At 33.8% G+C, this 23641-nt stretch overlaps 1 protein-coding gene and 1 long non-coding RNA gene across 2 annotated transcripts in view; both read right to left on the reverse strand.

Moving 5' to 3' along the window:
- The window catches only part of LOC135323238 (uncharacterized), a 336953-nt gene that overhangs the window by 34430 nt on the left and 278882 nt on the right, over positions 1-23641 (reverse strand). The gene's annotated exons all lie outside the window — the stretch shown is intronic.
- LOC116157192 (calmodulin-binding transcription activator 2-like) lies at positions 15243-16071 on the reverse strand. Its single transcript, XM_064489540.1, has one exon. It carries the CDS (start codon positions 16066-16068, stop codon positions 15385-15387), a length of 684 nt encoding a protein of 227 aa, XP_064345610.1. The 5' UTR covers positions 16069-16071; the 3' UTR covers positions 15243-15384.

Raw genomic sequence — 23641 nt, forward strand, 5'->3', positions numbered from 1 at the left:
AAAAAAAAAAAAACTTTCAGAGTAATCTCTAATAATAATGTAGTACTAGACCCTACAGAGCTCATCAATATATGAGTCTATTTACTGGAAAATTCTCAAAAACAAGGAGAAAAACAAATGTTTTATAGTATTTATAGTGCTGACATTTTGAGACTGACTCAGAAATCAGATATGTGGTGATAATTAAAGTCTCTCTGTTGGAGCGTAATACGCTCCTGTGTACTCTGTAGTAAGAAATAATCTGACATTTTAATAAAGATGAATTAAATGATAAATTGGAAAACTCAATTGTATACAAAGGAAAGACGGAAAAGACAACCAGAAAATCCTTAAGACTGGCCCATATTTATACCAGATTCCAAGGGAGAAACTAGGAAGTTGACATCAGGACCCCACAAAATGCTGCATTTTAATGATTTTTTTTTTAAAAAAACAAGTAAATAGACATTTTAAATGTCTCAAAAATACCTTTTCACATCTTCAGTAATGTGGCATATAGAACACAAGACTGGGTGGTTACTATCAGGATTATTAAAGTCAAGATTAAATGTCTACAATAAACAAGAATAAGCAAAACCCCTCTGGACAGAAGCTGTCATAGGAAACACAGTGATGTCACCTGTTCCATTCTGTCACATACTCTGTGGCATCATGAAATTTATGCAATTTCCTGTAGATGTTTTTACATGTGCCCAATGTAAATTTCAGTTCATCTACATACTATTTTCAATTATCTGTGTAAGATTTCAAAACCATTTAAAAACATCCTCCAGAAAATTTATTTTTGCCTGAGGGTGTTCCTCATTACGTTCAAATTCTGCTAGGATTCTCATCTTGTTTGTATTATCACCACCCAGTTTTCTTCTTCTTTTGTGTACTCAGAAATACATAGGCAGAAGTATAAACTTTAAAAACAAAAACAAACAACTATATGGAAACAAACTGGACAACCTAGAAGAAACAGACAAGTTTCTGAAAACATACAGTCCACCAAGACTGAATCAAGAAGAAACAGACCACTTGAACAGACTGATCACTAGAAATGAAATAGAATTAGCAATAAAAAGACCTCCCTATAAACAAAAATCCAGGACCAGTTGGCTTCACTGGGGAATCTTACCAAAAGTGCAAAGAACTCATACCAGTCCTCATCAGACTCTTCAAGAAGACTGAAAAGGAAGGAGTACTCCCAAACTCATTCTACGAAGCCACCATCATCCTGATACCAAAACCAGATAAAGATGCTACGGATAAAGAAAATTACAGGCCGATACGTTTGATGAACACAGATGCAAAAATCCCTAGCAAAATATTAGCAAACAGAACCCAACAGCACATAAAAAAGATCACACAACATGATCAAGTTGAATTCATCCCAGGGACGCAAGGATGGTTCAACATATGCAAATCAATCAATGTGATACACCACATCCACAAAAGAAAGGACAAAAACCACCTGGTCATCTCAATAAATGCAGAAAAAGCATTTGATAAAATTCAACACCCATTTATGATAAAAACTCTCACCAAAGTGGGTATAGAGGGATCATATCTCAACATAATAAAAGCTATTTATGACAAACCTACAGCCAGCATAGTACTAAACAGTGAAAAACTGAAAGCCTTCCCACTACAATCTGGAACCAGACAAGGACGCCCTCTCTCACCACTTCTATTCAACATAGTCTTGGAAGTCCTAGCCACAGCACCAGAAAAGAAAAAGAAATAAAAGGGATCTAAACTGGAAGAGAAGAGGTAAAATTGTCACTGTATGTGGATGACATGATACTATATATATAGAAAACCATGAAAGCTCCACACAAAAACTACTAGAGATGATAAAAAAAATTCAGCAAGGTAGCAGGATAAAAGATTACCACACAAAAATCAGTTGCATTTCTTTATACTAACAATGAATTAGCAGGTAAAGAAAGTAAAGACAATCCCTTTTAAAACTGCATCCAAAACAATAAAATACTTAGGAATCAATCTAAGCAAGGAGATGAAAGACTTATACATGGAGAACTAAAAAACACTGGTTACGGAAGTTAAAGATGACTTACAAAAATGGAAAGATAGACCATGCTCTTGGATAGGAAGAATCAGTATCGTTAAAATGGCCATATTGCCCAAGGCAATCTACAGATTTAATGCAATCCCCATCAAATTACCTAGGATTTTTTTTTTAAACAGAACTAGAACAAACTATCTTAAAATTTATATGGAATCATAGAAGACCCAGAATTGCCAAAGCAATATTGAAGAAAAAGAATGAAGCTGGAGGAATAACCCTCCTAGACTTCAGACAATATTACAGAGCTACAGTAATCAAAACAGTGTGGTACTGGCATAAAAACAGACATATGGGTCAAAGGAACAGAATAGAAATCCCAGAAATAAACCCATAGGTCTATAGTCAATTAATCTTTGACAAAGGAGGCAAGAACTTCAGCAAGTGGTGTTGGGAAAACTGGATAGCAGCATGTAAATCAATGAAGTTAGAACACTCCCTTACTCCATACACAAAAATAAAATGAAAATGGATTAAAAACTTAAATATAAGACAACATACAATAAATCTCCTAGAAGACAACACAGGCAAAACATTCTCTGATATAAATCTTAGCAATGTTCTCCTAGGGCAGTCTACCCAGGCAATAGAAATACAAGCAAAAATAAACAAATGGGACCTAATTAACCTTACAAGCTTTTGCACAGCAAAGGAAATCATAATCAAAACAAAATGACAACCTACAGAATGGGAGAAAATATTTGCAAATAATTGGACTGACAAAGGCTTAATTTCCAGAATATATAAATAGCTCATACAACTTAATAACGATAAACAATTAACCCAATCTTAAAATGGGCAGAGGGACCTAAACAATCTATTCTCCAATGAAGACATACAAATGACTAATAAGCACATGAAAAAATGCTTAATATCACTAATTGTCAGAGAAATGCAAATCAAAACTACAATGAGGTATCACCTCACACCAGTCAGGAATGGCCATCATTCAAAAGTCTATGAATGATAAATGCTGGAGAGGGTGTGGAGAAAAGGAAACCTTCCTACACTACTGGTGGGAATGCAGCCATTAGGGAAAACAGTATGGAGATTCTTCAAAAAACTAAAAATAGACCTATCATATAAGCCGCAATCCCACTTCTGAGTCTGTATCTGCAGGGAATTCTAATTTGAAAATATACATGCACCCCAATGTTCATGGTAATACTCTATACAACAGCCAAGACATGGAAACAACCTAAATGTCCATCAATAGATGACTGGATAAAGAAGTTGTGGTATAGTTATACAATGGAATACTACTCAGCCATAAACAAGAATAAAATAATGCCATTTGCAGCAACATGGATGGATCCAAAGATCATCATTCTAAGTGAAGTAAGCCATAAAGAGAAAGAAAAATACCATATGATATCACTCATATGTAGAATGTAAAAAAAAAAAAAAGGACACTATGAACTCATCTACAAAACAGAGACTTGCAGACATAGTAAACAAACTTATGGTTACTGGGGTAAGGGGGTGAGAAGGGATAAATTTGGGAGTTTGAGATTAAATGTTAGCCACTATATATAAAAATAGATTTTAAAAAGTTTCTTCTGTATAGCACAGGGAACTATGTTCAATATCTTGTAATAACCTTTAATGAAAAAGAATATGAAAATGAATATATGTATGTATATGCATGACTGGGACATTGTGCTGTGAAGTAGAAATTGATGCATTGTAATTGACTGTACTTCAGTTTAAACAAAACAGGAAAAACCAAAAACAACAACTTATTTATGACAGGCATGTTAGTTGTGTATGTATATATTCACACACATTTAGTACCATTTACTTTGCTAATCCTTTACATGTTTTTATTAATAATGTTCTATTAGAAAATAAATATATGTATATGATAAATAAAAAAGGGGTTAAAAGGAGAGATTCCTTTCTATACAAGGTTCCACTGGGTTCTTTTTGATATGCAAACATTGTTATTATTTTGTGCATCTTACAATAATTTGCTTATGAATATGCACAAATACATTTATATTTCTAAGAAAAATGAGATCATCTTTTGCACATACACATATATATATATGTTTTCTCTCATGCAGTTTTCTATTTTCAGTACATAATCCAATATATATTTTGGCTTATTCCAGATCGTCAATCATTAGATCTACTTCATTATTTTAACGTCAGCAGAATGAGTATTTCCTTATACAAATGTATTATGATACATTTATTGAGCCCTATATTAATGAACATTTGATTCATTTCCAGCATTTTGCTAATATAAACTGCTACAATGAGAATTTTTGTTCAGGTGTCTTTGCACAATTTTGTCCCTTTGATGTACCTTAAAAGAATGTGGAAGACAAGACATCATGCTGCTTTTATGTTATGGGAAGCAAGTTATCAAGCAAGAAGCACAATTACCAGGGACTACAATTCCCTCCCCACTTGCAGAATTGTGAGTAAATAATATAATGTATTAAGCTGCTCATTTTGATGGTATGTAATCACACAGCAATGGAGTATTGAAAGAAGCTTAAACTTAAGAATTAAACTTAAGAATTTCTGTTCATCAGAAGATGCAGTAAGAGAATTAAAAGGAAGTCATGGATTGGAAGACATTTAAAATACATACAACTCAAAAAGGACTTATACTCAAATTTTATAAAGAACTTCTACAAATCAGTGAGGAAGTCTAAACAATAAATGGGTGAAAGGCTTGAGACACTTCACAAAAGAATATATTAAAATGATAATAATTATATAAAAGGTATTTATCATTAGTAATCTGAGAATAACTAATTAAACTGCAAGAAGGTATCAATACACACCCATCAATGGCTAAAATAGAAAGTCTGCCCATATCAAATGTCAGCAAGGATTTCTGTAGCAAGTGAAAATGCTTGCATAGTTAGTGAGGGTGTAAACAGGTACAATCAGACTGTTTAGTGAATACTGCCAAACGTATTTCCAATCAGCAATTCGTCTCCTAGGTAGATTCTCAAGGGAAATGAGTGCATATGTGTACCAAAGACAGATAAAAAAATGTTCATTAACAATTTTACTCGTAATAGTCAAAAATTAGAAGTAACCATAGAATAAGTGTTACATTTGTGCAGTGAATACACACCAATGAAAAAGAGTAAACTATCATTATCTAAAATCACACTGATGAATATTGTTTCTCTTGTATTTCATACATGGCATAACATTTTTGAAAGATAACCTTTAATAGTTTTCTCAAACAATTCTTTAGAATTGTTCTTTTAGATTTCCATTTCTTTTGGGTAGTTTTTCTAATGCAGTTTTTCAAATTAACTCATATGGAGCTGAGAGAAGTAAAGAAGTCTTACATTCTGCCATTAACTTTTCTATTATCATTTGTGCTTAAGCTTTGCCATTTTTCTGATTTCTATTTTATAAATTTTGCTTTTATCTTTTAAAATTATTTTCTTCTCCATTATTATGTTTTGCTGCTTTTCAAATTATTTTAAACTCAGTATCTTCCTTCATTTCCATTTTTTCCTTTTTCTTATAACCTAAGTACATAATAGTATGAATAGTATTTTTTATCTGAACATTTTCACCAGATATCACAAAAGAACTGATAGTGTTACTGCCTTTGTATTCTGCAATTTCAGTTTTTTTTATTTTATGAACTAACAGTTAAGATTTGATTTTACATTTTTAGCTGGTATTTATTTGGTCTGTGTTCAATTTCCATTTTTGTTAATGTATTCATTTCTAATGTTATTACACTTCATTCAGATAAAAGTGGTCCTTTAACAATAATTTCTAAGAATTCTGGAAAAATGAATTCTTAAATTAAAAAGCTTGAGTGATTTCAAAGTATGCTCTGTGTGTTTAGCATGTAGAAGTACATAAATACATTTCTATATCTTTGTATCCTATCATAAATATATTATTTAGTTCTTATATATACTTAATTTTATTGGAACTATTTCATCTATTATTGACTAATAGGTAAGTTTAAGTTCCTGGTGTTTTTTCTAGAGAGTTCTTGCTTTGTTAATTTTAATGCTCCTTAATTATTTAATATATGTATAATACTCACTATGTACCTGATTTCATTCTAAGTCTTCCATAAGTATTAATTCTGGAAGTAACCTTTTGAAAAAAGTACTATCATCTGCATTTTAGAGATAAGGAAACTGAGATATTGAGAATTTAAGTGATTGGCTCAAGTTTACATACTATAGTTGGTGGACCTACAATTTGAATTACTGAATTATTGGCACGTGAAGAGTATAAAATATTATGCTTTCTGATATAGCCCTAAGAACATTGTAGACATTGCTCCATAGTATTTAGCACTGAATGGTGTTAACGACAAGTCTGATATGAGCTCTATATTTTTTATCCTCCTTTTAAGTGACTTGATCATCTACCTAAATTCCCTTATAATTTTACTGTTTGTTACTGAAGTTCTATAACTTCATGAAGATTAGCCTGATAGTCTTTTTTTCTCCTCTTTTTGGGACAGTGTGGACTATTTAAGGTAATAATACAGGCCTTCGTTTAAAAAATTCTTTGATTATATATACAAATTTTTTTCTAGGTTCATGTATTCTGTTCCCTACAAACACTAATTTCTTACATGCTACTTTCCATATTGCTCATCATCTTTCTACTTCTTTACAGTGTTTGTTTCTAATTTGATTTTGCACATTTTCAAACCTTTGCTCGATAACCCTTTTACTGACTGATATTATTTGAATTTTCATTATATGTTTTCTTTAGCTTTTTCATTTACTTCCTGGAACTAGTTTGCTTACTTTTCATCTCTATATGTTATCTTGTCATTGCTTTTTTGGACAATTATTTCAGAGAGGCCATATCTTTCATTGTTCTTTGTATTCAATGTTAATTTTTAAGATTTGACCTACTTTATGGTAGAATTCATTTGTCTTTTTTTGGTCCACCCCAGGTCATTTGTTTTGGAGTGTCTTGGCATACGTGCTCTGCTCAATCCCTTCTAGAATTCACTCATGCCTGAATGGAGACAGTTCTCCATGGTCTAGCTTTTCAAAGTGTTTTTGAGAGAGGGGTAAGGTCCATGAACTATAAAAGCCCAGACTGAATATTTTTTTCTTGTGGTTTCTTGATTTCTCCATCCTTGAGGTAGCAAACAATCCCCTTGGTTCTCTGTCTTCCTTCACAGACCTATTGTATGATAATACGGCATTTTCTTCTTTTTAGCAGACAAGATGGAAAACTGCAGGGCTGCCAGCTCCCCAAAGGTGCTTTATCCTTCCTCCCAACAGCATGCTTCTTGCAAAGACAGTATGTCCAGGTGGATCCTTCTCAACCCCTTTCCCCTGAATTACCTCTGAGATAAATATGGTTTAAGGCCATCTTCTTACTTGTTTATACATATATTGTAATTTCAATCAAGGACACTTAGAAATGGCCTCTCAGAAAGTTACAGTGTGTGTATATTTCTCTGTGTTCCTCTCACTCTGCTCCAGATACACTGAGACAGTTTCCTCTCTTGTCTCTCTTTATCGCTCTGGTCCAATACTCTGCTGTTGGCAACCTTACTCCATGTTTATTTTTTTTTTTCCCTGTGTGTTTCATCCTCAGTGTATCATAGATGAATTTTCTTTTCTATTTCTCATTTCCTTGTCTTAAAGAATTGGATTCAGGAAGAAGGTAGACAAAGTGACCTTTGTTATCTACAAATAGAAGTCAAATCATGTTTTAGACTTTGATGTAAGGCCTTGCAAAATACTCAGGACACAGAATAATTAAAATATAAAATGAACTTGATGTAAAAGTAATGGATGAGTGCATTAACATATTTAACAATTCTATCCTTTTCCAAAGCTTGCAGCCTTACGTCTCATCTATATATGACATTATCATATATCATATTCAGTATAAAATATACCACAATATGAAATTCAAGTTCTGTATTAAATTGTGTTAATATACATTCCCAATAACATATTAAGTATCCCTACATCCATTATGTAAATGTAAAAAATATGCATGATACCAAGGGGAAAATGTGCTATATATCTGTAATATTGTTATTTGAAGTGTTTTGATTGTTTTGGTATTATCTGGGTCTTAAGAACTACATTGTCTGTGTCTTTTTACAGAGTATGCATAAAAACAAAACATTTTCTCAAATTACATTCCTATTTCCAAGACAGTATATGTTTTTTCTCATATATTTTGATTTATTTCAAATTTAATTCCAATAGTTACTACTGACTTTGGTTACCTAATGTGGGTACTTGAATAGTGACTTCACATGTTGAGTTCAGCAGGTTTAGATGCTCCATGACAATTTGGAACATTTGGGTTGGAGAGAAGATTGCTGTGTCATTAAGAAGTGAAAGAGTGTGAGAGTCTAACAATGTTTTATGCTACAGTACTGTTTATCTATTGCTATGTACCCAAATATCTCAAAATTCAGCCATTCGAAAATAACAAATATCTCTTACTCCCAGATTCTGTGGGTCTGGATCTGGTCATAACTTAATTAGGTGCCTCTGAATTTGGTCTCTCTTGAGATTTCAGTCTACCTCTTAACTGGGGCTGCAGTCTCATCTGAAGGCTCTACTGTGGGGTGGGATCCAATTTATAGGCTCACTCATATGGTTGGTGGCTGGCCTCAGTCCCTTGCCCTATGGGCCTCATCATGCTTCATAAAGGAATAATGCAACATGAAAGGATACTTCATGATGTGGCAGTTGCTTTTCCCCAGGGTAACCAAAGTTATCATTTTATTGTCTGATCTCAGAAGTGACATATCATCATTTTGCCAATTCTCTTTGTAAGAAGGGGGTTGATAAATTCAGCCCACATTGAAGGGGATTACACAAAGGCATGAATATCAAGGGGTGGGCATCACTGCTGCCCATCACAGCTATTTTCTGAAAAAAGTGTGAATAAGGATCAGAAAAACCAGCTCTAAAATACCCTATTACCTCCAGAATTTTCTGATTATTATCTTTTCATCCTTTCACAGTGGCTCAAGGTGATTATCAGTAAAACTCTTTCAGAAAAGGGTGGGCAGTGGGTAAAAGAGGCTGTACATCTGTGTCTGATGGACACAAGAATGCTTATGAATAAAAAATTGCTCTACTCTCTAGACTGTCTCAAAAATAGCTTGACAATTTGGGGTTTGTTTAATAAGAAAAAGGAGAACACAGAAAACTAGATAGATTCTAAGTTGTTCTAGATTTTGGAAGAGGAACACTTGTGGGAGCCCCTGGAAGTTTCTGATGGAATAATGGAAAGAAGATTTCTTCAATTCTTTAATCTTCATCTCTAAAATGAAGTGTAAAGTACCAACATTTCAGGTTTGTCATGAATATTAATAAAGAAAGAAATATCCTGGCAAGGTAGGCATCTTCATACTCTCTTCTTTATCTTCATTCTCTCTTGTTTCCTCTATCATTTCCATAACACTGAAGAATTTAACCCATCAAGTGTCATGTAGTTTTTCCCTTCCTCCAAAAATCTATAGCAGTTTGAGTATCTAATGCTACTGATTGTGTTTATCATTATATTTAACATTCATTATTATTGCTTAGCTCTATATTTTGCAGTATTTAGCCTAGTTTTTGTACATTATAGATGTTCAACATATATTTATTGAATTCTATTGAGTTGAATTCATAAATGAATCTAAATGTTTACACAATTGCACTAATCAAAATAAAGACTGTATGCTAGTTTACATTAGTATCCCACAAAAATAATGAATACCAAATTTATACATTTTTACTATTTGCAGTAGTTGCAATACTGTCCTTCAGATGTGGTAATTTTGCTGTGAGCCCTGATATTAATTCAAAATCAATTTAATTCAATTTTTAGTTTATTTTTAAAGAATCAAGATGATTTCCAAAATGAAATGAATCCAGTGAAGTGATATGAATAATGTTTAAATTGTTTCATGTAGATTTTTGGCATAGAAACATTTTTTTCTAGCTTTGTTCCTTTGAGAGTACTTACAATTTTAATATAAATAATAAATTCATGTACTCATGTATTAGAATAAACTCACAATTACTAAGCAAAACTATATATAGCAAGAGACTTTATCCTTTTTTTCCTAATAAAATGCCATCTTCAAATCATGAGTTACTTGTTTAGCTAAGGGAAAGTACCAAGTCTCTTAGGAAAATGTAAGCCACTTTTATTTGCTGTTCAGCATGACGATGTTAGCTAGTTTGGAGAGACTGATACTGCTTTTTATGGCTGTGACATTGATTTAATTTTATGATACAGAAGCAATTTATATTGGAGAAAAGTATAACTATATTTCTTTTCTTTTGGAATGGTAAAATATGCAAGATAGGGAAAAGTTACACAGTTATTCTAATTGCATTTCTTTATTCCTAAAATTATTTTCATGAAACAACACAAGTCATTCAGAAGACTGCCTGGAACCCAATAAATATTTTTAAATTAGTTTTTATGATTATTGAAATTTTAAGAGTTATATTATATTTTTCACTAACAGTAATTAAAATGTAACAACAAACCAAAATGCAGAAACTAACCCTTCATATTTTAAAACCAAATCTCTTCAGATGAATAAATAACATTCAATCTTGTCTTCTTACTACAATGTGTGTGTGTGCGCATATGTATTGCATGTACAGGTGTACGTATATTTATATGAGAATAAGGATTTATATTTACCAACTGTTAGTAATTTTGAAAATATTAATTCGTAATTTGAATTCTAAGTAGTAGTATTACAATGTATTCTATCATTATTACAAGTGTGGTAAAATTTCAATTAAAAAATTCTCCTAAACTGTACATTTTACTTGCCATCTTCCTTCTTGTCTTCTTTCAAATATATTGTGTGTTCTTCCATACATCATTTCCCCCATGTAAGTGTGTGTGTGTATATTTAGATAGATACAGAATGTTTTGGTCATTTATTTTTTCACAAAATTGGTACCATATTAAATATACTTTTCTGAATTATAAAAGTATATCACCTAATAATAGGGCTTTAAAATATATGAAGCAAAAATTGACAGTACTTATAGGGGAAATAAACAAATTCACAATAATGTTTAGGGACCTTAACACACTTCTCTTAGTTATTGATAGAGGAACTTGACAAAAGTAATGATTAAGGATAGAGAACATCTGATTGACACTATCAACTATCTTAGCCAAATTAACATTTAAAGAACACTGCATCCAATAACTACAGAATGTGCATTCTTTTCAAGTACACACAACACATTCAATAAGGAAGATTATCTGCTGCACCATAAAATAAGTCTCAATAGATTTCAAAAACAAATAATGAATCTCCCAAGAAATCTTTTTTGACTACATACAATAGAATTAAATTAGAAAGCAGTAAAAATGTAACATTCAGAAAAGCACTCAACTATCTGGAAATCTGACAAATCACACATATCTCACAGGTAAAAAATAAATAATAAAGAAAATTAGAAAATATTTTGAACTAGGTAATTATAAAAATAAAACACCAAAATCTGAAGCATTTATCTAAAGAAACACTTAAAAGGAAATGTTTAACTTTAAATGTTTCTTTTGGAAAAGAAGAAAAGAGTCTGAAATTAATTACCTAATCTCCCACCTTGTGAAGTTTGAAAACAAACAATGAAACTTAAGTAAGTAGAATGGTAGAAAATAAAAACAAGATTAGAAATTAATAAAATAGAAAACAGATGAATAGAGAAAAAATTTTAAAGTCCAAAGTTGTTGTTAGAAAACATCAACAAAATTGATCATTCCCTAGACTGAGATTAAGAAAAAAGGAGAGAGAATACAATTATCAATGCCAAGAATGAAACAGTGGGCCCTGCTGAAAATCCTGCAAAAATTACAAGTGTAAGGGAACATTAGAACAACTTTACACCAATAATATTGACAAATGAAGAGAAATTCCTAAAGACATAAATTACCAAAACTAGTAAAAGAAATCTTAAATAAATCTTAAATAGAAAAATTTAATCCTCATGTATCTATTAAAATAATTGAAATAGTAATCAAAACCTTCCCACAAAGAAAACTTCAGGCTCAGATTGTTTCATTGTTGAATTGTATCAGATATTTAAGAAGGAAAAGATTTTTGAAAAATTTCTTCTGTCTAGCACAGGGAACTGTAGTCAGTATCTTGTAACAATCTTTAATGAAAAAGAATATGAAAACGAATATATGTATGTATATGCATGACTGGCACATTGTGCTGTACACCAGAAAGTGAAACATTGTAACTGATTGTACTTCAATACAAAAATTTTTAAAAAGAAGAAATACTAAGCCAAGATGAATGCTTTCTACAAATAGGTAAGTAGGAAGTAGTTCCCAACTCATTTTATTTGGCTAAGATTCCTCTAAAACCAGGTAAAGACATCACAAAAAATTAACTTGAAATAACTTCATGAACATCAATGCAAATTCCTTAATAAAATATTACCAAATAAAATCCAACAATATATAAAAAGAATAATATATTAGGACCAGGTGGAGTTTATCCCAGAAATACAGCTTTAACATAAAAAAATCAATTTTGTATTTGGAAGATTCAAAGATCTCTTTAAACTTAATAAGAAGTAAACGCATAATCTGATTAATAAATGGGCCAAAGACTAACTGATACCTCAACAAAAAAGATATGCAGATGGAAAATAAGCATGTGAAAAGATGCTCCACATCATATGTCATCAGGGAAATGCAAATTAAAACAACGAGATACCACTCCACTATTGGGATGGCTGAAATCCACAATACCTAAACATTAAATGTTAGTGAGGATGTGGAGCAACAGGAACTCTATGTTGCTGAGGGGCACGCAAAATCACATAGCCATTTTGGAAGTTGGTTTGGCAATTTATTATAAGCAAACATAATCCTAACATATGATCCATCCATTGTACTCCTAGGTGTTTACCTAAATAAATTGAAAACTTACGTCCAAAACAAACAAACTTATGTCCTGCATACAAATGTTTATAGCAGCTTTACCAAAACTGAGAAGCAACAAAGTATCCAAGGTGTCCTTCAACAGGTGAATGGATAAACAAACTGGTAGGTCCATAGAATGGACTATTACTCAGTGATGAAAAAAGATGAGATTTTGAGCCATAAAAAGAGATGAAGGGACTTTAATGCATATTGCTAAGTGAAAAATCTAGTCTGAAAAGTCTTCATACTGTATAATTCCAACTATATGGCATTCTGGAACATGTAAAATTGTAGAGACAGTAAAAAGATCAGTTAAAAGATCAGGCTTCCCGTGGTTGGGGAGCAGAGGGCAAATGGATGCATAGGTCAAGTTTAGGAGATTATCAGGGCAGTAAAACTATTCAGGATGATACCATTGTGGTGGATACATGATGTTATGCATTTGGCAAAAGCCATCAAACTATACAAAACAAAGAATAAACCCAAATGTAAACTATGGTCTTAAATAATAATGTATCAATGTTGGGTCATCACTTGTGACAAATGTACCATAGCAGTACAAGATGTAAATAATCAGGGAAACTGTGGTGGGGGGAGAGGGTGCATATAGGAATTGTACTTTCTGTTCACTTTTCTGTAAACTCATTACTGCTTTAACAAATAAGGTCTATTAATAAAAATATTTAAAAATACATTTGATTCACCATATCACTAAATAAAGGAGGAAAATTACCTAATTATTTCAATACGTGCAGAAAAAGCTTTCATGATAAATAAAACATCTTTGCAAATTAGGAAAAGGTATGTGAAAATACATTTGCCTTCAAGCTGGTCTAGGGTAGCTCCATGTTTAAGTTTGTTAATGCTTGGAAATCTGGTACTGACTCTTGGCCACGGTGAAAATAAACTGTGCTACCTAGTACTTTCAATGTGCTGGTTAAAGTTCACAGTTTCCCTGGAGACAAAATACTCTTGTGTCTATTGTTAACTGAAAATGTATTATCAATGATTTACATCTAGTTTAATTGGTTACATAGCCTGGTTTTAGGTACTTTACCAGTGGAGTACAGAGGATTGTGGAGTATTGTGTTTTGACTTCCCTGAAACTAAGACTAAACACATAGTTTGAAAATGAAGGATATTCTGTGTAACCAAGAAAAATCCCTGGGGGCTGTGCTTAAAAGTTTTCTGATCTCTGAGATGATTTCTTGCAGTTCCTTTCTCTTGCTGTACCATATCCCTTATCTTTATGAACACCTTTACAGGAGTTTACCCTGTGGATGTTCTTTCAATTACCTGATTAATTGCTGCAGTTGGCATGGTGAGCAAGTTAATTGTAATACTCTTGACTCAATAATATAAATAATTGCTAAGACTTAGTGTAGGAAAAAGAAAGATGAGGAATGGCAGAATGGAGAATATGCAGAGCCAGGATGGCTTCCTGACCACCTCTGCTTTGAGGTCCTCAATCACTGTGACAACTGAAAGGAAGAAACACTTATCAGTGGGAACTGGAGACATTAGATCTACAACAGCAGGGAGTAGCCAAATGGATTCTTAAAAATTCAAACAAAGGGGAGGTTAGCCCCTTAATATGGTACTTTGGTTGCTTTTGATTGCTTTGGAGAAAACAAAAGTAACTGATAAAAATCTCAAGGCTGTCAAGCTCTCAAATTACAGTCCATGAACCTGTGTGTTCAGAGGACAAACATGACACCAAAGAAAGGTAGGCTTTTTTTTTTTTTTTAATGAAATGTGATTCTCATCCAATAATAAATCACTGCAAGGATTATATGGATTACAGGAGATATGAATTAAGATACACCTAAAAGATGGGAATATTGATTCAAATGGTTAAGTCATTTTGTGGAACATTATTAGTAGATTTATTCTAAGACATTATTTAAATAGATCATTGGTGATCAGGGAGCTATTCCCTTGTATTAGATGTTACTAAATGAAAAGGCACATTTGGTCTTAACTCAGGATCTTCATTAACTTCCACTTTGCAGGAAATATAGCTAGATAGACAAACTCCCAAACTGTTGAATGACATAAAGTAGAGATAGGTAATTTACAGCCTGAGAAAGAAATTGTCCAAATCCATCCCAAGCTATTAAATGGAATACTGTTTCTGAGGCTGCTGAAATGTGGGACGTGCAAACACACGTGGATTCGTTTTAATGATGATACAGAAGTAGTCAGTAACTCTATGCCTTTGACCAAAGTGATGTTTGATGCTGTGAGAAAGGAGTTTCCAATTGCTTATTTGGAGACCGAGGACGGGCTCCAAAAGAAGTGACGGGAAAGCTGCCGACAGGGGGCTCCCCCTCCCCCAGAGAGCCCTCTTCCTGTTAAGACTGTGAGAAGCGGCCCCCAGGGCGATGAGAAAGGCGGTGGAAAGGTCAGGTGGCCAGGCCCGGTTGGGGAAGCCCTTCCAGCTCCTGGTTCTGCTTCAGTTCCCTCATCCTGTGTCGGCAGCGCCGCAGGAATCTCATTATCTTCCGGGCTGCCTGGTCTTGCTTTTTGGTGAGAAAGGAGCCTTTGTTTCGGGCAGGCAGGCTGCCTGTGGGCCGGTGGGGAGGCCCAGGCCGGCGGCGGTAGGAGCGGTAGTGCTGCTGGATGAGTACTGCTGCTCTGCGGCTCTGCTGAAATCGCTTCTGTTCGTAGTAGCTTCGGAACTTGCTCTGGATCAGGATGGCTGCCTGGGTCATCTTCTTATAGAGTGCAAACTGCTTGTACTTCCGGTAACAGCGCTGGATCACAGCTGCTGCTACCTCCTGCTGCTCCTTCAGCCGCCGGCCCTTGTACTTTCGGAAGGCTGTCTGGATGACCCGGGCTGCCTCATACAGTTCCCGCTGCTCATGATCCGATAGCGTCAGCAGGGCAAAATCACTCTCCATCTTGCCACTGGCAGACGCAGAGAGAAACTCGGCGCAGGAAGGTGCTGGAGGGATAGCCAGGCGACCCCGCTCTAAGGGCAGTTCGCTGGGAGGGGCTGAGCTGGGGAAATGGTCCACATTCTCCAGGTAGCTGGCCAGCCAGGACATGGTCTCGCTGAGCCCCACAGCCCCCGTCCGCTCCCGCATTGGGTCTCCAATTCCCTATTGTCAGAACAGGGTCACATAAGGCAGAGTGATGTGACAGGTGTTGTGGAGTACTTCCTTGCTGAGCTTCCCCAGTACGGGGTGGAGTAATGGGAAAATAGTTGCAATTTAAGAAGTAAACAATACAAATTAAATGCATGAAATACCCATGGAGCAATTAAACCAAGTAGAAGGGCAATTAAACCAGGTAGAAGTGTTCAGATAGTTAATTAAAACAAGACATAAAAAAGGAAGAGATAGATGAAATAGCTATTAAAAATTTACTGGGTTACTATAAAAAAAATAGGTGGTTTAGCTACTCTCCACCCCTAATACTGCACAAAGACCACAGTGAATTTATTGTTTGCTATAGCTTTGATGAATTTTAAAAAATAACACAAAGGAGGAATGTAAAATTCCTTCTAAATAGTGCCAATTAAATGTTGTGAAGTAAAGGAGATGCTATAATTTTGAGTGGCAGGATGACTAGGATCTTTTAGTGTAACCCCAGCAGGGGACCAAGTCCATTTGCCTTAATAAAATGGTCTAGATATGGTGAATAAACTTTATTGTGACTTCTTGACACTAGTGCACAAAGTACTGTCATAACTAAACTCATTAATCAAAGCCTAAAGGGCAATAGAATTATGTTAAGAAGATACAGTGATGCCACTATAAAAGACTTCAAAGTATGAGGAAGAATTTAAGAACAAATGTTACCTATGATTACTGTCCCACCCCATCAGTGTGTATAACTGTAATGGGACAGATGTTTGAATGGGAGACTATGTCCTTTTCCAAACCATTGGAAAAGGGATATCATTCAAATCTGCTGTCATACTATTTTAATTTGTATGCCTAATAAGAAACTTTACATTACCTAAACATACTTCAGTGGTTAATTTAAAGCAGTATCAGATACCTTGGAGAATATCAACACATTTCAGCTTTAATTAAGGATATTTTAGATCCAAATCTCTCAGTACCCACAAGTTCTTTCTTTAGCAGTCCAGTATGGTCTAGAGAAAAGGTGATGGGTCCAGGAGGTTAACTTTAGACTACAGAGGACTACGTGGAGTGTTGCCTTCAACAGCATCAGTTCTTCCCAATGTGCGGTTAATTCAAACTGTCCTAGAAACTAAAGCAGATTCGGTGTTCAATTTGGCTAACATTTTCTTTTCAGTAACTACTTCAATTTTTTTTAAAGAAGAAAATTGGGGGTAAAAAGCCAGAACCAATGTGCAATCATGTGAGACAAACTCTAATATACATTCAGAATCTATAATATTGTGCTTACATAGGGATATTTAAATTCCCTTATTGCCAGAGTCTAGAGAGAAGGACTTATACTTGAAATTAATATTAAATTGGAAGTACATAATACACACGTGTGTGTGTGTATAATATTGATGATATGTTGATTCTCGATTGGTAAATCAAGCTCAGATTGAGTTATAAATTCTGGTTAATCATATAATTTCCAGTGTGAAGCTGGTTATTCTGGATAAGGTATACTGTTTATCACAAATGGGAAAATTCTTGGGAATATTCAATTAGCAAATCAAATCCAATAATGTATAAAAGTAATCATTCATCATGATCAAGTAATATTTATCCCAACTATGGAAGGCAGACCCAAGATTTGAAACTCAATTATTATAATTTATCACATAAACAGGCTAAAAAACCCTGAATCACATGATCATATTAGTAGATGTAGAAAAAACATTTGACAAAACCCAACACTCATTCATGATAAAAACTCTAAGGTAAACAAGGAATAGAAGAAAATTATCTCAACTTTATAAAAAATATACACAAAATTACTACAGCTAATATCATACTTAATGGTGAGAAAACTGAAGCTTACCTACTAAAATCAGGTACAACACAAGATGCCCCCTCACCAGGCTTTTTAAACATCACACTAGAAGTCCGTGTTAATGTAATAATCAAGAAAAGGAAATAAAAGTTATACAAATTGGGAAGAAAGAAAGAAAAATTGTCTTTGATCACAGATGATGTGATCATCTATGTATAAAATTTTTAAAAATTGACAAATTTCTGGAATTATTAAGCAAATCTGGCAAGTTTGCATGATATAAGATTTATATATGAAATCACTTCTCTATACATTAGCAATGAACAAGTGAATTGGAAATAAAAAACACAATGCCATTTATATTAGCACCCCCCAAAATTGAATGCTCAGGTATAAATCAAGCAACATATGTACAAGATCTATATGAGCAAAACTACAAAACCCTGCTGAACAAAATTAAAGAAAAACTGAATAGAGACAAATTTCATGTTTATGGATAGGAATATTCAATGTTGTCAAGATATCAGTTCTTCCCAATTTTATCTGTAGATTCAATGTAATCCCTGTCAAAATGCCAGCTAGTTATTTGTGAAAATTGGCAAACTAGTGTTACTTTATATGGCAAGGCAAAAGACCTACAATAGCCAATGCAATACTGAAGGAGAAAAACAGAGTTGGAGGACTGATGCTCCCAACTTCAAGCCTTCCTCTAAGTCTATGATAAGCAAGACGGTGTGGTATTGGCAAAAGAATAAACAAATCAATGGAACAAAAAAGAGACCAGAAATTGACCCATGTAAATATGGTCAACTGATCTTTGGCAAAGGAATACAGTCCACACAATAGAACAAAGACAGTTTCTTCAACAAATAGTGCTGGAACAACTAAACATCCACATGCAAAAATAAATACATAGGAGAAAAGGGAGATCTCCTACATTGTTGGTGGGAATGCAGTTTTGTGAAGCCATTATGGAAAACAGTATGGAGATTCCTTAAAAGAACTAAAAATAGACTAACCATATGATCCAGCCATCCCACTCTTGGGCATATATCTGGAGGGAACTCTAATTCAAAAAGATGCATGCACCCCAGTGTTCACAGAACTACTATTTACAATAGCAAAGACATGGAAACAATCTAAATGTCCACAGACAGATGACTGTATAAAGAAGTTGTGAAAATTGGAAATTTTCCACCTGGAAAATTCCATATATACAGTGGAATACTACTCGGCCATAAAAAATAAAATAATATCATTTGCTGCAACATAGATGGACCTGGAGATTGTCATTCTAACTGAAGTAAGCCAGAAAGAGAAAGACAAATAACATATGATATCAATAATATGTGGAATCTAAAAAAAGACACAAATAAACTTATTTATAAAACTAAAACAGACTCATGAACATAGAAAACAAACTTATAGTTACCAGGGGGCAGGCAGGAAGGCAGAGGGAAGTGATAAACTGGGAGTTTGAGCTTTGCATATACTAACTACTATATGTAAAATAAACAACAAGTTTATACTGTACAGACAGGGAACTATATTCAGTATCTTGTAGTAACCTATAATGAAAAAGAATATGAAAATGAATACATGTATGTATATGTATGTATGGCTGAAACATTATGCTGTACGCCAGAAATTGACACATTATAAACTGACTATACTTAAATAAAAAATAAATACATACACAAATAAATCCAGATATAGCCCTTACACCCCTCACAAAACTTAACTCAAAATGGATCACAGGCATGCATCTAAAATCCAAAACTATGAAACTACCATAAGGTAATAAAGAAGAAAACCTAAATGATCTTTGGAATGATGATGACTTTTTAGATAAAACGCCAAAGGCACAATCTACAAAATAAAAATGGGTAAGTTGGACGTCATTCAAGTTAAGAACTTCTGCTCTATGAAAGACAATGCCAGGCAAATGAAAGATGACTTACAGACTGGAAGAAAATACTTGGAAAAATATCTCTGATATAGGACATTCATTGAAAATATACAAAGATCTCAAAACTCAACAATAAGAAACTATACAACCTTATCAAAAATGGGCCAAAGACCTTAAAAGACACCTCAACAAAAAGACATACCAATGGAAAATAATCATATAGATAGATGCTCCAACTCTTATTAGGAAAATGCAAATTAAAACAATAATGAAATACCACTACATCTATTAGAATGGCCAAAATCTGGCACAATGAGAATACTAAGTGCTGATGAGGATGTGGAGCCACAGGAACTCTTATATGTTGCCGACAGAAATGGAAAATAGTAGAGCCACTTTGGAAGAGTTTGGCAGTATCTTACAAAACCAAACACACTTTAACCACAAGATCCAGCAATTGTAATCCTCAGTATTTACCCAAAGAGTCTAAAACTTATGTCCACAAAAAGTCTGCACGTGGATGTTTATAGCAGCTTTATTCATAATTGCCAAAACTTGGAGGCAACCAAGATGTCTTTCAGCAGGTGGATGGGTTAATTAACTGCAGTACATACAGACAATGGAATATTATTCAGCACTAAAAAAACCCCCCATCTATTAAGCCATAAAAAAGACAGGTAACTTAAATGCATATTATTAAGTGAAAGAAGCCAATTTGAAAAAGCTACATACTGTATGATTACAATTCTGACATTACGGAGAAGGCAAAACTATAAAGGCAATAAAGAGATCATTGATCTCTAGCAGCTGGGAGTAGAGGGGACAGGTAAAGAGGTGGAGAACAGAGGATCTGAAGGTCAATGAAAATACTCTGTATAATGTCATGATGGATACATGTCATTACACAGGTGTCCAAACCTATGGAATGCACAACACCAAGAGTGAACCATAATGTAAACTACATAATTTGGGTGGTTATGATGTGTCAATGTTGGTTCATGAATTGTAACAAATGTACCATTCTGTGGAGGATGTTGATAATAGGGGAGGCTATGCCTGTTTAGGAGCAGGGGATATAGGGGAACTCTCTGTACTCCCTCTTGATTTTTCTGTGAACCTTTAACTGCTCTAATAAAAGAAAAGTCTTAATAAGAAGAAAGAAAAGCAAGCCACAGCTCCCATCCACAATCAAAGGGAAGGGATTATGTGGGGATGGAAATAGTGGGAAGTGGGCATCATAGCAGCCATCTTAGAGTCTGCCAATCACAATGTTTCTTTTTGTCCTGTACTACAGTAGATAATTTTACTCAGTTTATTCTTTAAATAATACTTTTCTATACTGCCTGCATTCTTCAATATATCCTTTTTTCCTTTTTCTTTCTTTTTTTTTTCTTTTTGGTAGCAAATTACAGTAAAAATTGTTGTGCATATATGTGAAGGATATTTAGCAGGGAAGGTTCGTTTTTAATTTTCTTTTTAAAAAAGGTTATGGTAGTGGTAAACTGAGTATAGTCAAATGTAAAATTAATTAACTTGCAGCTGCTCTGATCTTATCAAGACCACATGCCACCAAGTCCTGATACTAATCTAATGTGATAACGTCAAGGTAAACAGTCTCAGAAACATACTTGAAAATTAAAAACTTACAAATTTAACTTACTAGCAACAGCATATTTTTAGATTAAGAAATTATTGTTCAGCGCTCCAAAAATGCTCATGCTGTATCCATTGGATTACTTTGGTAGATCACCAACTATTTGCCAGTCAGGCTCTCTGTACCCATAAACTCATCATACAGACCAAATTGAAATGTCCATCATTTGTAAACACTCTGAAGTACACTGAATATTACTCAAAAAGTTAAATCTTTCTTTTTCAGGGAAAATGATTTTAAAGCATAGAGGTAGCTGATCTTGTGAAATTTAATTTGCATTCTGTGTAAATTAGTTTTAATTTAAAAAATTTTAAAAGTCCTGTTTCACTTATATCTCTTCTGGTTATTAAAAAACATTCTGAAACAATGTTACTCAAAAAAATTGTTTTTTTCCAGTCTGAATTTTTGTCACAACCTACACATAATAATGGTCAATTTAGTGTTAGTTCATTCTTTTCTAGATTTCTTACGGCCTCAAAAATTATCAAACATTTTAGAGAAACAGCATATAAGTTTCTATTGGACTGTAATGCTTTTCTTTATTCTCATCCTCATTGCATTTCCAAATTAGAGAAGGAAATTTTCATTTTCTATACTTTGCAAATATTTCTAGACCAATGTTTACATGCAACAGACCAACATTTTAGCCTTTTTTTTTTTTTTTAATGGGTTACAATAGCGAAAGCCATCTTATAGATACAGATCTAAGGAGGACACTTGTGATTATATTTAATGAGCCTACATGACTAATCCAGGATAATGTCTCCATCACAAGATTAACTTAATCACAACTGCAAATTCCTTTGCCATACAGGGTAATATTCACAAGTTCCAAGGATTGGGATCAGGATCTCTTTGGGGACCGTTACTCAACATACCACATTTTATCTATGACTTTCATTACGAAAAATCACAGGTGAGAAAATTATACCCCTAATTAACAATACATATATTATTTTACATGTATAGAATATTACATAGGTAAAGTTATTTCATTTTCCCTGATATGAAATTTATAGATGGAATGGAATTTGCCAAATATGCAAAGAGGTTAACAAAGTTTAGTTTGTATTTTGACAAGATTTTAGTAATATTTTATGTTTTCTGTGGTTTCATTAAAATCTTCATAGAAACAAGGAAATGATTTTAAGCTATGTTTTTTGGAAGTCCAAGTATCTAAGAGTTAGGGAGAACAGTTTGGGATGCTGTGATTCAATACATCACTTTATAAACTCTAGAAAGCATGATGGTAAGATCTGACAGGATGAGCTCTATACTTGTATGAGTTTCCTGTGGCTACCATAACAAATTATGGTAAACTGAATGGCCTCAAAGAACAGAAATTTATTCTCTCTGTTCTGAAGGTTAGAAGTTCAAAACCAAGGCACTGGCAGCACCATGCTTCCTCTGAATGCTCTAGGAAATAATCCTTTCTTCCCTTGCTTCTTCCTAGCTTCTGTTGGTTGTTGGCAATCCTTGGTTTTCCTTGACTTATAAATGCATCCTTCTAATCTCTGCCTTTGTTATCACATGGCATTCTCCTTGTGTTTGTGTGTCTGTCTTCACATGGCTTTCTTATAAGGACATCAATCATTGGGTTTAGGGCCTACTCTGATCCAATATGCCTAAATTTAACATGATTAAATTAACCTGACTACATCTGCAAAGACTCCATTCCCAAAGAGACTGATATTTTGAGATATGGAAAGATATGAATTTTCAGAGACACTGTTCACCCAAGTATAATACTCTAAGACACTAACATAACTGTTATCAATTTTTTTCTTCTGTTTGCTCACAGTACATTATAGTTGCAATCTGTGAGTCAGGAAATATAATTATCCTGTTTTAGGAAGCAATAAAAGAGCAGTATGACAATGCATGTTCATTCCCATGGTATGCCCAAGCTAATTCAGTGCTATTTCTGACTGAGCATTGGTGTCTTTTTGGGAAACAAAAAATGTTTCCATTGATCTAGAGGCACTTGCCTATATCATCCTAGACTTGCGAGATTCAGTCTCCACATGTGATTTCGTATCTCCTTCTCCACACTTCGGCCAATGTCAAATTCTTTTTTGCATATCATACAGTATGCTTTATGTTGGTCCTAATGCATTGTGTATGTCCTTCCTTTGCCAATAAAATAACCTAGTTGTTACAACTCTAAAAGTCCTAAATAATTATTATTATT

The sequence above is a fragment of the Camelus dromedarius genome, chromosome 1 (assembly GCF_036321535.1).
Source record: "Camelus dromedarius isolate mCamDro1 chromosome 1, mCamDro1.pat, whole genome shotgun sequence".
NCBI lineage: Eukaryota > Metazoa > Chordata > Mammalia > Artiodactyla > Camelidae > Camelus > Camelus dromedarius.

What these genes read in the sequence shown, in the direction of transcription:
- LOC116157192 (XM_064489540.1), bottom strand. Translation starts at nt 16,068, where the DNA reads ATGCGGGAGCGGACGGGGGCTGTGGGGCTCAGCGAGACCATGTCCTGG.